The sequence below is a fragment of the Rhinolophus hipposideros genome (assembly GCF_964194185.1).
Source record: "Rhinolophus hipposideros genome assembly, chromosome: 3".
Lineage (NCBI taxonomy): Eukaryota > Metazoa > Chordata > Mammalia > Chiroptera > Rhinolophidae > Rhinolophus > Rhinolophus hipposideros.
The window spans coordinates 88,399,946-88,417,410 of NC_138049.1; the positions used below are offsets into that span (position 1 = coordinate 88,399,946).

General features: G+C 37.4%; 1 protein-coding gene across 6 annotated transcripts in view; it reads right to left on the reverse strand.

The window, feature by feature from the left end:
- Positions 1-17,465, reverse strand: part of EFHC1 (EF-hand domain containing 1) — a 59,693-nt gene that overhangs the window by 2,832 nt on the left and 39,396 nt on the right. For 3 of the 6 annotated variants that reach the window (XM_081037799.1, XM_081037798.1, XM_081037802.1), the window contains 3 exons: positions 9,791-10,007; positions 9,250-9,397; positions 104-317 (listed from right to left, as the gene is read on the reverse strand). In XM_081037799.1, the coding sequence (XP_080893925.1) occupies positions 104-317; positions 9,250-9,397; positions 9,791-10,007 (579 nt within the window). The remainder of the gene's footprint in view (positions 1-103; positions 318-9,249; positions 9,398-9,790; positions 10,008-17,465) is intronic. The other 3 variants (XM_081037800.1, XM_081037801.1, XM_081037803.1) reach the window with 1 other exon arrangement.

Sequence of the window (17,465 nt, forward strand, 5' to 3'; positions counted from 1 at the left end):
TTTAGATCTCCCCCAGTAAGAACAAAATACATATGCGATTGCCTTTAGGAGAGGAGTGGTGCCCAGCCTCCACAATCAGCCCGGAACAGTAACCCATACTGACCTCTTTAATCAAGGAATCATCAACGGGTACGTTCAGAGAGTCACAGATTTCAAAGAACATGTCTTTGTCCACATATCCTGAAGCGTCCCTGTCACAAGTTTGGAATGCCTCCCGAATGCTGTCTTTGCACGGATGATCTTTCAGTCGCTTCTGGATCGTGTCTATTAACGCTTCCAGTTCCTGCACGGCTGGATCCACTTCAGTTTGCTTGCTGCTGAGAGAGGAAGGAAGTGACTGTAAACACGGTATTTATTCTTGACCACTCTTATCTCAGTGGCCGAAGACCTCGCTTGGTGAAGTCGGGGAAGCTTTAATGACAGACAGCTCTGACGCGGAGCCCACCCGTAGCTGAGCACTTGCCTGCAGGGGCGGCCGAGGAGGGGCAGGTTTGGGACTGCAGCTCAGCCTTCAGTGCTGCCGTCCGTTAGTAAGTCCCTGCACCACAGAGGGCCAAATCTACCTCCACCGCCGTCCCCAGTCCTGCGCTCGTGGGGATCACATGACTGTTGTTCAATGCTGTCTCAGGTCTCCATCATTCATGTTAGAGCATCTCGACATAAATGCCTCAGTTTAAAATATATTTATCTATAACCATACAGTCAGGAATCTCTTGTACTTTTAACATTCGCTCTCCAATTCACTCTGAATTTTATAAAAGGTTATCTGTGGAAGTTCAGAGACTGCTCTATGTGGTGGATTGAGTTTAGGCTTAGCATTTACTGAAATAAAGAGAGATTAGTAACCCAGAGCATTAGGAAGAGGGAAATCTAATCCCTTCAAATGACAACCAGGAAAAGCAGAAGCCCAATTTTTATTTTCTCTGGACATGAAGGTACAATTATAAAATTAAAGAATTTTAGAGCTGGAAAAAAACTCTCATGTTTCATCTTACCAAATCTGTTTTGGAATAAAATAGGGCTCAAATAAACTCAATAAGCACGCCTCCCTTTTTTTTATTTATTAAATTTATTGGGGTGACAATCCCTTTCTTAATGATGAGAAAACAGACTTGAAGAACTTAGTGACTTATCCCAAATGTCATGTCAGAGACAAGAACAGAGCTGACATCCCACTTGAGTTCTAACTTGTTTTCTCAAGTATGCTCAACCACCTCTCACTGAACCCCTCTTCTTCCAGACCTTCACAATACCAATCCACCATTGCTTTCTTGTTCCCATTTTTTCTTATATGTAATATTCAAAGAGTTCACTGTTCCAAATAGCCTTTTAACTTATTTCCCTTTTTACCTGGTGATGACTTTTGCTGGAAGAAGTATAAAAGTGGTATAACCTTTCAGGAACAATTTGGAAACATGAAGCAACTGCCCAGAAAAGAATTTCAATTAATTTATCCTAAAGAAATATCATGAGTTGTATAGAAAGGTACATCTACAAAGCTGTTTTGAGACAGCCTAAATGTAAAAAACAGTCCTAAAATCAGGACTTGGTTAAATAATAAACACTACAATCAGGCAATGTAATAATAATGCAGCAGAAAGAGTAGAAAGATACATTGCTAGTGCAAAAAGTCAACGTGCTAAAGTGTGTACAGAACGCTAACTTTTGTGTAAAAGTGTGGGAGAATAGAATATATATTTAAATTTGCTTATAGTGTACAAAGAACCTCTGAGAATATATTTAAAAAAAAAACAATGAAAGAGGTAGTTCGTTACCTATGGAGAATGGAGGGTAACAAGTAGATAGAGGGAAGATGGAATGGGTGCAAAACTTTTCTTTGGTTCCTCCAAAGGAGTATATGTATATATATATATGTATATATATATATATATATATATATATATATATATATATACACACACACACACACATTATATATATATGTTTATATATATAATATATACTGTATATATATATAATATACATATTATATATATCTCCCATAAGAATGTAATACCTCGATGTCAGAGGGATAGTGGATGGGGGGAGGGGGGTCCACACCGTGTGAGCGATATAAATGATAAATGTCTAAGTATTACTTTGTCTTGTGCACCTGAAACTAATAAAATAAAATAAAATAAAATAAAGAATGTAATACCTGCTCAGAAAATTAAACTATCAATATACTATAAAACATTTCATGATATCAAAAATGTTCATGATATACTATCAAGTGAAAAACTCTGGTAAATGGTACAATGGTATTACAGAATTATTCCATTTTATGTACACATTAAAACAAAATGTTTGAAGTAGTCACCTCTGGATTATAGAATTTTAAGAAACTTTTTTGCTTATTTCTCCTAAATTGCTTGTATCTCCCAAATTTTTACTCCTTGAATGTTTTTATTCGGGGCATGTGTTACTTTTGCAGTAAGACAAAAACAATAAAACTGGAATCAAAATCTTCAGTAACTAAATGCTGTCTAGCATCATTTATTATAGAAGCGGAATACGTTTATCTGATGGGTGTAACTCCAATCATACATACTAAATTATGAATGACTGCCAGGGAGCTACTTTAGTGACAGAAAGCAGTCAAACCTCAATCTTCCATATCATTCCAGGAGTTAGAGCCATGGAGCATATGCATTTCAAATGTGACCATCCAATGATTTTGGAAAAGAGAAGATAACTCCCCATTCCCTGAAGAAACCAGACACTGTACTGCTTCAGACAACAGGGGAAATGCCCATGGCATCTGCTGCCTTTGGGTAAGATGGAGTAAATTCAGACAGCAACAGGTGGTACCGTTTAAGACAGAGCTAGTTAAAGTTACAGCGCCTACTTTATTGCAGGGGCCCAAGCCAGGGCCTGCTCTGCAGGAGAGCTGCGAGACCTAAGGTAGGGTTTGTTCCATGGGTTCAAAGGGAACATAGGGGCCGCCTGATTATCCTTAACAGGGACTGCCAAATGAGGGAAGCAGCTAGGCTCCCCACATGCTAAGTGCAGACTCCGAGCCAGACTATGCAGTGCCCTAACTTTACTTTCATAAAAGCAAACGTGATTTTATAGGGTGATTAATCTCCCACTGGTAAGAGAGACGTCATGGTTTTCAGTCTGTTCTTAGAATATTTTGCTATGAGCACTCTGGCAAAGCCCTCCACTTAGCAAGAACTAAACGGAATTCATGTATTTTCTCAAGAAGCAAACAGTCTGCACACTTGTTCTTGCTTTGTTATGGATTTTGTTTCTTTGTTTGTTTGGTGTTGTTTTGGTGGTGGGCTCTGTTTGATACCAATAATGTATTAAAGCTTTAAAGTATGGCTATTTCAATTGCAAAGGTTCAGCATTGACCCTTTGGCCTGACCTTAGCTCTTGATTCATGATCTAGGGCCTTCCCTTTGCCCCAGTGAAGGTAAACCCACTGCCGGGACAGGCAGTCACTTGTCTAGAGAGCTTTAGGTAGCCAGGAAGCTGAGTAAGAACATCCCTGATTTCTCAGTGCTTTCCTCTGGCAAGGCAGAATCAGTTGTAGTTAAGAGCATGGGCTCTAGAATCTGAGTGGCTGATTCAAAATTTCAGTTTTGCCACTTCTGCATGATCTTGAGTAGATAACTGCTCTCAGTTTTCCTACCTGATATATGAGCGTTTTAAGGAAAGCCACCTCACAAAGATTGCTGTGAGAATTAAATGAGTAATTACATGTAAAGCACTTAGTACTTGACATAGCAGACACACACGAATGTTAGCTTTTAACAAAGTGCTTTTGACAGTCTTGGTAGAACTGTCATTCACTCATCTAACAGCTATTTATTGAATATGTATGGCTCAATGCTAGCTTTAGAATAAACTGTATAAAAAGTATAACAAGAAACCTGTCTCTAATAAGGATCCCTGCTCTCCAGAAGAGGAGATAAGGCACGGACTTTAAAATCACTAACAAAGGGAGAAAATTACCATTTAAGAGAGATACAGAAGATGAGAGGATCAGGAAGGGCCAAAGTAGGAGGTGGCATATTACTAAGCCTTGAAGGATGAGTGTTTGAACCTTTAGAATAAAATAAAAGAACTACAGACAATGGAAACAATCTGTGAAAAGGCATGAAGAAAGGACTGCTCGAAGTTAATATAATAAACCTGTTTGTCTGGAGTGCACAGTGTATAGAAAGGTAAGCTAGAACTCTAAGTTAGAGGGTTACCTGGAGCCACTCTGTCATGGTTCTTGGATAGCAGACTAAGAACTTTAGAGTTTTGTTTTTAAATCAGAGAAACCTCTTAAAAGTAGTATGATGAAGAAATTGAGCAAGACCAAAAGGGAAATTTTTAAAATCTTTCAATAAACAAAAATGGAAATACAACATACCAAAACTTATAGGATTCAGCAAAAGCAGCAGTTCCAAGAGGAAAGTTTATAGTGATAAGTGCCTACAGTAAGAAAAAAGACAGATCTCATATTAACAGCCTAACTTTATATCTCAAGGAACTAGAAAAAGAAGAAAAAACTAAGCCCAGAGTTAGCACAAGGAAGGAAATAATAAAATCAGAGCAGAAATAAGCAAAATGTAAACTAGAATGATAGAAAAGGTCAACAAAACTAAGAGCTGGGTTTTTTTGAAAAGATAAGCAAAACTGACAAACCTTTTGCTAGATTAATTAAGAAAAAAGGGGGAAGACTCAAAATCAAAATTGAAAGAGGCAATGTTGCAACTGATACAACAGAAATATAAAGGATCATAAAAGACACTGAAAGAAATAGGTAAGTTTCTAAAAACAAATTCCTAGAAATACACAATCTATCAAGACTGAATATCAAGAAATAGAAGATCTGAACAAACTGTAACAAGTAAGGAGATATTGAATCAGTAATCAAAAATCTCCCAACAAAGAAAAGCTCAGGACCAGATGGCTTCACCAGAAAATTCTACCAAACAGTTGAAGAAAAATTAATGCCAATCCTTCTCAAACTCTTCCAAAAAACTGAAGTGTAGGGAACACTCCCAAATTCATATTACAAGGCCAGCATTATCCTGATAGCAAAGCCAGATAGATACTAAAAGAAAAGAAAACTCAGGCCAATATCACTGGTGAACATACATGCAAAAATCTTCAACAAAATACCAGCAAACTGAATTCAACAGTACATTAAAAGGAACATACACAATGATCAACCAGGATTTATCCTTTGTATCAAGGATGGTTTAAACATACAGTAATCAATAAATGTAATACACCACATTAGCCGAATGAAGGATAAAAATTATGTAATTATCTCAATAGATACAGAAAAAGCATTTGACAAGCCTTTTCATGAAAAAAGCTTTAAACAAATTAGGTATAGAAGAAACACACCCAGTATTACAAAGGCCACATATGAGCAGTACACAGTTAACATCATAGCTAATAGTGAGCAAGATAAGGATTCCCATTCTCACCACTCTATTCAACTCAGACCTAGCCAGAGCAATAAGGCAAGAAAAAGAAGTAAAAGGTATCCAAAAGAGATCCAAGATGGCAGAGTAAATAAACGCTATCCCTGCCTCCTTCAGTGAACAAATTAAAGTTGTAATTAAATTATAGAACAATCAACCTGGAGAACTGTCTGAAATCTGGCTGAACAGAAGTTTTATAACTAAGAATATCAAGAAGAAGATACATCGAGACTTGTAGGAGGAGTGGAGACGTGAAATAGGCCAGACCCACATATGCGTGTGGTGGTTGAGAATCAAGAGGGATATCTCAGCCATGGCAGTTCCCCCCAGACAAGTGAGGGACCCTAGCCCTGCACCAGGCTCCCCCGTAGAGTACTGGTGCTGGGAAGAGGAGCCCCCACAACATCTGGCTGTGAAAAATAGTGAGAATTCTGACCACCTGGGCTGAGGGAAACCCAGACATCTTCTTCAAGCGCCTGCACATAAAGTCACTCACAGGCACTTACCCTAGGCTCCAGCAGGAGAGCATCGAAGACATATGGGAAGAGACTGAGTTGTGTGGCTTCGAAGTGAGGATTGGAGGACAGTCACCATTTTCCCTGTGTGGGGTCCTTCACCCATGCAGCCAGCAGGCAGGTGCCATCTTTCCTGTGTTGAGCCCTCCCAAACACAGATCTATGTCAATCTGAATTGGCCTGGTGAGCTCTGCTGCTCCACCAATGCTGACTCCCAGGGACCCCATCCTCCTCAACTCCCCCAATGCTAAAGGCACCTTCTGGCCAGCAGACAGCCCCACCTGCATTGCACTCTTTCTTGGATGACTCTCAGGTGTCTGCAAGCTCCAGGTGGGTAGCAACTGGCCTCAGTGTGCTCTGAGACTTTTGCTGAGTAGCTCTAGGCTGAGCACTGGCACCAAACCAGAATCTGCATTAACCTAGTAACCACAACTTGTCCCCCTCTAGTGACTCCCTGAGACCCTGCCTCACGCAACTTGTGTACTGCAGGAGGCTCTATCAGCAGCTGAACCTTAAGAGAGCTGGCAGGTGGCAGCAGGCTTCGGGGTGTCCTGGTTTTTTGAAGAACTACCCCAGGCCCGGTTTGCAGCATTGCCTCTTCCATGTGCTTCCAAGTTTAGCACAGGCTGCAAACAACCATGGATTGCTTTGTAGCTCCTACCTGGTAGTCCCCAGATGGTCACAGGCATGGGTGACCTGGGCCTACACCAGAGCCCCACCCAAGAGGCCCCAGAGCCAACATCCTTGGAGATTGGCTTCAGACCATAGCACAGCACTACCCAATTAGCCCACAAGGGGCACACACAAAGGATGGTCTCAACAGGCACCAGAGCCCACTGGGGCAAATCCCTCTCAGTGGGGTAAGTCCCCCTGCACAGCAGCCTGTAAGCTGTGGACATGGCCAAAACCCACAGACAGTTTAGGAAAAAGATACAATGAATAGGCTTTCAGAGAAGTAGAAGGAATAACAGAGGTTCAAAAAATGGGGTGGTAAAGAGTAATTTACATTATATGTAGATGAAAAAGGCTAAACAGAGACCGGGGGGTTAGCAAACTCCAGCCCACAGGCCAAAGCCAGACTGCTGCCTGTTTTTCTAAATAATGTTTGATTGTAATATAGCACAGCCATTCATTTACATTTGCCTGTGGTTGCTTTCACCCTACAAGGACAGGGTTAAGTAGTTACAACAGAGATAGTATGGCCCACAAGACCTAAACTATTTACTACCTAACTCTTTACAAAAATGTTTGCCAACTCCTGCCCTCTCTCATATATTTGCATAAACATTTAATAAGGTCTGGCAGGTGGTACAAGCTCAAATATCTGTTGAATTGATGAATAAATGACAAGAGACCATTAGATTTGGAAATAATCAATAACCTTTAAGAAAGCAATTTATGAAGAGTTTTATGCAGCAGTCAGAAGGGAGGCAGTAACAAACACAAAATAGGAAAATTAAATTTTGTCTAACTCTGACAAGAAGTTAAAGAGAAGATAACTGACTATACAGAAACATTCTAAGGTGAAGAGTGGGAAAATTGAAGAAGCTCACATTGGATCATTTGATCTCAGATTTGAGACCAACTGCAAAGTTAATATGGAAGAGCTTGGGGCTTACAGAAAATGGACACAGTGAGAATATTTGGAAACATTTATATGGGAAAAGTGGCTGGAAGTGAAAAGAGGATTAAAAGGAGCAGGGAAGGAGGGTCCTCCTGAAGCTGAAGAGCACAAATGGACATGCTAACAGAACAAGAATAATATATGTGAACACGTGTGTGTTTATGCTATTCACACATGTAGATTTCCTGTAGAGGGGTGGATTAATGAACATTTGTTATCTGTTAAGTCTGAGTTCAATATATTGCAGTGAGGACCCAAAACCCAAAAGAACTTCAGATGAAGTCAATACTCAATTACCTATGCACTATTTTAGTTTTCTGGCTCAGAAAAAGAAAATGGCTAACTTCAAATTTCATCATTCTGTAATTGACATTTGATATAAAAATTGCTCAAGCCTGACAAGTACTTGGGATCCCCTTTCATTACTCTTAGCAATGACTAGTCAAATAAAGGATTTATGTTTCCTTACAGAGGATTCTTACCAGATGGGAGGAGTTAAAAGACAAAGACAGAATGGCTAGAAGATATGGAAGGCAGGACACTTGGATTCCTATCATTGTCATGTACTTTTTCTCTCACATCTCTCTGACCCATCACTAGAGGAGAGAGAGGTGGTAACGGTCAAATAAGGATAGCAAAGGACCTCTTAGAACTTCAGTTTCTCTTTATTTTTACTTGTATCTCATTCTAAGTGCCACAGCACCATTTTTTTCTTATTACTAAATCAGAAAAAAATAAAAGACTCTACTGGTAGTATGTCAAAGCAAGAAACTTTCCAGTATTGCTGGTATTTGCATTGACATGAAAAAAATTAGAGAAAAATAATTTTGAGAAGTACTTGGCTTAAATGTATGACCATAAATTTCAACTCAGCCTTTAATGCTGCCCAGTCACCAAACTACGAGATGTGATTAAAAAATATGGTGAATATTTCAATTAAAAAAGATTTATTATAGTAAAAGACCTATTGCCATTAATCCCTCTGAAAATACTCCCCCTTGCTTTGAACACAGTTATCCCATCATTCTTGCCACTTTCTGAAGCAGTTCTGGAAGTCCTCTTTCATGTCTTTAGTTGTGCTGTCATGGCAGCCTTGATGTCCTTCATTGATTCAAAATGTTTACCTTTCATGGTCATTTTGACTTTGGGAAAGAGCCAGAAGTCACATGGTGCCAGATCCAGTGAATAAGGTGGATGAGGACACACCGTAACATTTTTACTTGACAGAAATTGTTGTACCAGAATGATGTACGACACGGAGCCTTTACACTGTGATGACAAAATACGGTGAATGCTGAATTTAAACATTCACCGTATTATTTTATCACATCTTGTAATTCACTTGTGTTTTTTATGGGCTATCTCCCACTGCTTACAAGGTTAACTCCATGAGGGCAGTGACTTCTTTTCTATTTTTATGATAAAAGCCCAGGGGCCTAGTGATAGTATCTGACCCACATGAGGCATTCAATAATTATTTACTAAATAAAGTTGAAAAGTTCTAGGTTACTAATTGTTGTATTGGATGCAGAAAACCTTTTGTGTATGATTAATAACTCCTACTTGATGAGGAAATGTGAAAACCTAAAAATGGGATTACCCATCCATTTTATCAAAAACTATTTCCTGAATATCTCATGTGTCAAAGCCAAAATGGACCCTAGACAATCAAACATACGTTTCCAATTCTGCTGCAGGAGTTTCTTGCTTTCGAATATGGTTCTGAATGGATAAGAGGGCTTCAGGTGAATACTGAGAAGCATTGCTCTCCATATATTTCAAAACATAGTCGTCTGTATCAAGGATGGTGAACCGGTGGCCAAACACTGGGGAGAGGGTAAAAATACACTTAGCGTGGTTATGTTTTTATCATGCAATCAGGAGTAAAATACAATAATACTGATCCTCCAGTGACAAATTCACAGATATGCAACTGTGACCTAGACAAACGAATTTTCAATAGCTCTCTAATATGCAGCCATTTGCTCAGTGTGTAGGAAGCTCAAGGTCTACAGCAATAGTCAACAAATGCAACCAATTCACAGTTTAATTGATAATGGAAGAGATTAAGATATTGCACCATATGCCCAAGAATATTAACTTTTTCTTGGCTGGAATGCACCCTCACTGCCTTTTACAAGGGTTAACTGAATTAAATTCCAACAAAGAAGAAGCCATTCACTTGGCTAATCAAAAAGCCTAACCGGTGTGTGACCTACCTTCTATCACAGCACCAATGAAGAAGTCACTAGGGCTATAGTAGACGGGGCTTTCCCCTTCTGAAGAATGTGGTTTGACGACTTTAGTTTTGCCAAGGTACTTGCCCCCAATGATACCAGAATTGCGAATGGGAGGCTCAAAGATACTGATCATGTCACTGGCTAGAAAATAAGAGAAGACAAATCTGCGGTCTTTATCTTCTGGGAAGGGGGATTCCTGGAAAGGTGAAGAAAAAAGGATATGATGAAGATACGTGAACTATCCAGATGCCCCCAAATTAAATACACACAATTTTAACATAAACCTACTATATAAACTAGAATATAAATGAACCATAAGGGAATGGACTGGAAAGGACGTGCCTCATCTAAAGGAGACCACACCAATTGTACTCCTGATTGTTGCCTTGTGGGAATATAGGCCCGGAATTGCTAGATCTTCCAATTTTTCATGAGAAGATAGAAATCTGGATTACTATACAAAACTCTGATTTTAAAATGTTGACCTCAACTCTTTTAAAGCACCTTTTACGCCAAACAAAGCACATATCTGCACTACATTCTGCCCACAAGCTGCCAATCAATTGGAGACCTCTTGGCTGACATTAAGTTCCACTTCATGGACACTAAGATGATTATGCAAAGTTTAGTTCTTTAAACAAATCCATTTATCTACAGAGGGTGACATTGGTGCCAAAAAAAACAAATGTGTACACATTTTAAGAAAGGAAAAAACTGTATTAAAATTGTAATAAAATGAAAGACGCTAGCATTCATTTGATTAACGCCATCTTTTGAGGGAACATCATACTACACATTGCTACCGTAATTCAACTCAACTTTGAAAAGTAATACATAGATAACATCTCTTAAAGTGTGTACATTTTTTTTGGCATCCCCAGTACATAATTTTTAAAAGAAAATTTAAGGAGGGAGGAATGAGTAATATGTCATTGAGTGATTCTGAGAAACTCTTGTAGACAAGACTTTTCCTACATCAAATCACGGAAAGTAATCACATAACCCCTAAGCAACAAATTCCAGATTGAACAAGTTTAAATCCAGACATGCTTATTCTTGACTAAAATCACTTTATATTGCAACTTCAGCTTATATCTTCTCATTCAGACCATGGAATTATTTGTGTAATAATTTCTCATTTATCAAAGAAAGACATTGGGTTTCCCCTTAGTAAAATAATTTCCTTATACCATTTCCTATTCAAAACTCTCCAACTTTTTTCACTGGACACTCCTATTAGCCTACAATGTGATATATAGATGATATGTTATAGAATTGTACACTTGAAACCTATGTAATTTTACTAACCATTGTCACCCCAATAAATTTGGTTTAAAAATAAATAAATTTTTTAACAAACATCCACAATATAGTTAATAAAAACCAAACCATATCACCTCTCTGCTCTCAAACCTCCAGAGGATTCCCATCACACTCAGAATAAATACAAAGTTACGAGCAGAGCTACAAGCAGGGGTGTACCAAAGGGGTTGGGGAGATAATGGCTACGGTTCACCCTGGCAGAAAGGAGTATTTTAAAACTTTTAAAAAATGTTTTGTACCTTTTTTCATTTTGAACTATGTTTGGACTTACAAAAGTCGCATAAATAATTGAGAATTCTCATATAGTCTCCACCAAGCTTCCCCTGACGCTGACATTTTACATACCCACAGGACAAGTATCAAACCCAGGAAAACAAGAACGGAATCCTCCTATTAAATAAACCACTGTCCGTATTCAAATGTTACCTGTTTTTCACTTATGTTCTTTTTCTGTTTCTGGATCCTATACAGAATCTCACTTTGCAGTTAGTTGTTATTTCGCTTTCATCTCCTACCATCTGTCACAGTTCTTCTGTATGCCCTTGTCTCCCATAACCTTGACATTTTTCAGTTATTTTGTTGAATGTCCCTCATGCATCTCATTTTTACATCTATGGCAAAAATACCACAGAAACTAGACTGTGTCCTTCTCAGTGCACATCAAGGAGTTCGTAATGTCAATATAGCTTGTTTTTGTTGATGTTAAGCTTGGTAGCTTGGTTAAGAGATCTGCTGGGTTTCTCCCCTGTAAAGCTGCCATCTTTTTCTTTGCAGTTAGTATCTTGAGGGAGATACTCGGAACCTATGAAAATCTTGTTTCTCTTCAAAGGTTTCGACACTAATCTTAGCATCCATTGATGGATCTCATCTGCAACAATTATTGCTGTGGTGTGCAATCAGGGGATATTTTCTATTGCCCTCTTCTCTCCTACATGTATTAATGGAAATTGTACTGCATGGAGGAGATGTCTCTTGGGGATGAATATTTTATCATATTTTAGAATGACAATCACATGATGACAATAAGAAGCAGATCAACTTTTAGTTGGTTTTATTTTTAAATTCTTTTCATGCTTGTTGTCTACACCCCTTGTTTCCTGCAACCTGGGTGACAGCTCCCACCACCCCCTCCAGCCTTATGCTACTGACTACAAAGCACTGAGCAGGCCAGATCCCATGTTCACTTCTGTCCCCGACCTTCCATTCCCCCACTGCCTCTGCCCGAAATGCAGTTACCTCAGATAGCCCCCGGCTAGCTCCCTCAGTTACTCCTTCTGGTCTCTGTTCAGCTATGTCCTCCTCAGAGAGCCTTTCCCAGAGCTTCCACTATAAACAAGCCCCTTCCCCAACACTGTCTCATGTTTTATTTTTTATAATGTGTTACTACCTCTCTTTTTATGATATGTTTACATACTGACGGGAATGTTGTCAACTAGAATGTAAGCTCCATGAGGACAGAGATGTATCTGTCTCGTTTTCCACTGTACACTCAATGCCTAGACTATGCCAAGCCTAGAGCAGTTAGTTCTTTACTATTTGTTGAATGAATTAATAAACATACGTTCTTCTGTAAAAATATTTTTGTGCATTACAAAGTGCATATAAAAATATCAGGGGCTATCAAATAAATGCACTCATAATAAAATATAAACAGAGGCTGTAATATTTTCTTAACAATCCCCACAGACTATCTACTGTCTTGCACACTCCTTGGAGGGTACTCATGCTGCTTTGGGAATCACTGCTCAAGTCATGATTCTTATGCTCTTTCCCAGGTTTCTCAGCCAGCACGCCCCTCACAGCCCCAGGTATTTTTCCAGCATATTTTTACGTAGACACTAGCCGCCTACCTGGGTTTAGTGCACTTTTTCTCAGAACATGTCCAGTGTCTGTGTGAACTCAAGGGAATTTCATTACTGACCATTCCTCCAGCATACTCCCTTCTTTTGAATTTCCATCTTTTCTTCTGAGGTCCCCCCCTTATTCCTAAGCCCTTTTCCCTTATTGTCAGATACCCTTTCTTTCATCCTGTTTTAGCAAATAGGTCAGGGAAAACTTTGAAAATTACCAAGACCAGAATATCACTTCCTTTTAAGTGCTCATAGGAAGATTATTTATTACTTCTTTACTAATAGTTTTGTGGGTGTTCTTTTAAATAATTTTTTTCACTGTGAACTATAACACACATAGAGAAAACTGCAAAAAATGTACAGTTCAAAAAAAAAAGAATTTTCATAAAATGAACACCCATGTAATCACCACCTATGTCAAAAAACAAAACCTTGATGGAACCTAGAAAGCACTCTCCCAATCAACATCTTATCCATCTCCCATCAAAAAAGCCATTAACTTGAGTTTTACGGTTTCCTTTAGTTTTACCACAAAGCAAGCAAGCTTCCCTAAACATTTTGCTCTGCCTGTTTCTTTATCTTCATATAAATAAAATTACATAATATGTATGTGTTATTCTTTTGTGTCTGAATTCTTACATTCAAAATTCTGTTTATGTGATTTATCCTTGTTATATGTAGCTGTAATTCATTAGTGTTCATTACTGAACAGCATTCAAATCATTGTATAAATATGCCATAATTTATTTATCCACTCTTCTATAGGAGGTTTATTTTGGCTATCATGAATTATGCTGTTATGGTCATTCTTCTCTCTCTCTCTCGGTGTACATATAGTGTACCATTTTGGCAGAATCTAGTGTACTTGATTATACCAAATGGTTTTCCTAAGTGAATGTGTCACTGAGAATATGAGATTTCCTATTCCATATTCTCATCAATGTATTAATTATCCTGGTGGGTGAGAAGAGGCAATTCATTGTGGTTATAATTTGTACTTCCCTGATCACTAAAGAGACTGAGCACCGTTTCATACGTTTATTGGTCTGCTGGATGTCCTCTTTTGTAAAATGCCTGTTTAAGTTGCTTACTTATTTTTAAAAATGATTTTAGAGTGTTCTTTAGATATTCTGGATATGAATTCTTAGTTGACTTCTGTAGTAACAGGTTCTCCCACTTTGACCTTGCCTTTTTTTTTACTCTTTTAATGGTGTTCTTTAAGGAACAGAAACTCTCCACTTTAATGCAGTCAAATTTATAAATTTTCAAAACAATTACTTCTTTTCGTGTCCTGCTAAAGAAATCTTTCCTACTACAAGGTTAAAACCACATTCTTATTAAGAAATTTTATTGCTTTTCCTTTCACATTTAAATCTTCAATCTACCCAGAACTGATTTTGATATTTGGTGTGAGGTGTGGTCAAATTTTCTTTTTTCCATATGGATATCTAATTGTTTTAATACAACTTATTTTAAAGACCTTCCTTTCCCGAACTTTCAGCAGTGTCGTATTTGTCAGATGTGTTATGTGTGTGTGGGTCTGTTTCCGGGCTGTCTAATCTATTCCATTGGCCTAATTATCTATCTTTGCACAAATACTATATCATCTTAATTACTTTATATGACATTTTAATATATTGTGATCTTTTGTTGAGCAAATCCTCCAATCTTGTTCTCCAAAAATGTCTTGGTATACTTGGTGCTTTACATCTCAACAAAAATTATAGAATCAGTTTGTCAAGCTGAAAAAATAGAAACCCTTTGGGATTTTGACTGTAATTGCTTTGAAACCATAAATCAATTTGGGGCAAATATCTTTATAATATTAAATTTCCTAACCAGTTAACATGGTATGTCCTTTCATTTATTTAGGCCTTCTTTAATTTTCTCTCAAAAATGTTTTAGGTATTATGTACATTTTGTTTTAGCTTATTCCTAAGAATTTAATATTTTTGATGCTATGGTAAATGGGATATTCTAACTTTATTTTTTGTTTCTTGCTATTTATATTAGGTTGGTGCAAAAGTAATTGTGGTTTCTGCAGTTATTTTAAACCTTTTAACCTGCAATTACTTTTGCACCAACCTAATACATTGAGTCTACTAACATAAAATGTAGTTTCTTAATTTACTACATATACAATCATTCATCTTAGATAATGACAGTTTAATTTCCTTTTCAATCCTTATACCATTTATTTCCTTCCTAGATTTACTGCTCTAGCGAGGACCTCCAGTACAATGTTGAATAGCAGGTGATAAAGAGCAGTCTTGCCTCGTTTCTAATCTCAGAGAGTACAATCTTAGCATTTCATCACTAAGTATGATGTTTGCAATAGATTTTTGGTAGATATCCTTTAACAAACAGAAAATTCCCTTTTGTCCCCTATTTACTAAGAGTTTTGTTTTAAAACCGTAATAGAAGAATTTTATCAAATGCTTCTCTGTATTTAATTTTTTTCTCTTATTCTGTTACTGTGATAATTTTTCAAAACTGAAATACTTTGTTTTATTTCTAGTTATCTGCTGAAATTCTCATTATCCTTTATCTCCTTAAACACAGTAAATTCTAGTTTTGGGGTTTGCTTTTGTTTTGTTTTTTGTTTTTTTAAAGATTTTATTGGGGAAGGGGAACAGGACTTTATTGGGGTACAGTGTGTACTTCCAGGATTTTTTTTTTTCCAAGTTAAGTTGCTGTCCTTTCAATCTTAGTTGTGGAAGGTGCCGTTCAGCTTCAAGTTGTTTTTAAAAGTTTGATAATACCAGTATTTGAAACCCCTACAGAGTTATTTCTATTGTCTATTTTTTTCTGTTCATTTTTCTTCATATCATCTTGCTTTTTGTCTGGACATTATATTATTATTTTTTTGAATTAAGTATCATATGTTGTGTTTCGTAAATTGTTTATAGAAATAATTTGAAGCCTGGGATAATGGTATCTTCAGAAAATTTACATTTGCTTCTGCCAGACACCTGGGTCATTAGTAATCCTGGATCACATTAATCTGATTTCTGCAACTGAGATAATTTAGGGACTGAGGTCATTCAAAACCAGATAATAGTCCCTTCAAGGATTAGCCACACGGACGAAAGCACAGCAGGTTGACCAGGTGCTTCTGCCTTTAATATCTGTGATACTCTTTACTGCCTCTCTCACATATAAGACGGCAGTATTAAAATTGCTTATACTGAATATATACTGTCATATTTCCAAATTATTTACATTGTAAAAAAAAGTACTTTTAAATTAAATTTGCCCTCACAGGTGCTGCTTCTGGAATCAGCAAACATTCTCAGAGGGATAATGACCTCATTTGTCAGGTGCACCTCCCTGGGTTTCAATATTCTCCTGGTTCTTGCTCAGTAATTCTTCACATCTTGTTACTTGTTCAGCACCCGTAAGCAGTAGTAAACAGAAAGACACACACACACACACACACACACAAATACCAGTTTTTCTAGTTATCCTCAGCAACAGAGCTGATCCGAATTATTTATACTTCTCTTCAACCTTTTGTGATATATCACATGGGCCTGGGTTATTTGCAGACTGCATCAATATAATGTATTATATTTCCTCATTTAACAATACATAACATTATTCATAGCAATTTTTATAACCGATTATGTAATAATTTCCCCAGGATTTTCAGGTAAGGAAAGCAAGCTTACAATTATGTTATTTACAAACTCAGGTGAGTCTGTTCACCTTTTCATAACCTAAGCATTATACTGGTTCTTGATCAAAAGAATTCTGGGTCGAGGATTCTCGGAGCTGCAGGAATAAGGTTTTTTTCCAACTTCTACCTCGTGATGACTCCTCAAGTCCCTTCTTGAGTGCTTTGGTAACTATTTCTCTGTAATAAAAAAACCTGTGATACTCTTTACTGCCTCTCACATATAAAATGGCAGTATTAAAATTGCTTATACTGAATATACTGTCACATTTCCAAATAATTTACATTGTAAAAAAAAGTACTTTTAAATTAAAAAAAAAATAGAATGCTAGATTGAAAGTCAGAAGGTTGAGTTCTAGTTCTGCCTCTACTTAAGCAGCATTGAGACCTGGGACAAGCCAATTAGCCTCTCTGATTCTTATGTTTTGAAACATAAAATGGGTATAAAATTATATTGCTTACTCATGGATAGTGTATGTGTAAATAAATTCATTTTGTCCATTCAAGCAACAGTTATGCAGTACGTACCTACAAAGTCTAGAAAGCCTCAGGTAATTCAGGCTGTGAGTGGAATATTCAGGATTTGAATTCATATCTGTCTCTAAACCCTTGTTCTCATGCACTGGCCACATGACTTTGCAAAGACATCTATTCAATTGGTATAATTCCATTTATTCCATTTAATAAATATAAAATACATTGAGCTAGATATCACAGGTAATGCTAAAAATTAGTAATACATGATTCCTACTCCCAAGGAAATCACAGTATACTGGAAAGGCACAGAAATACAAAAATAATTTGA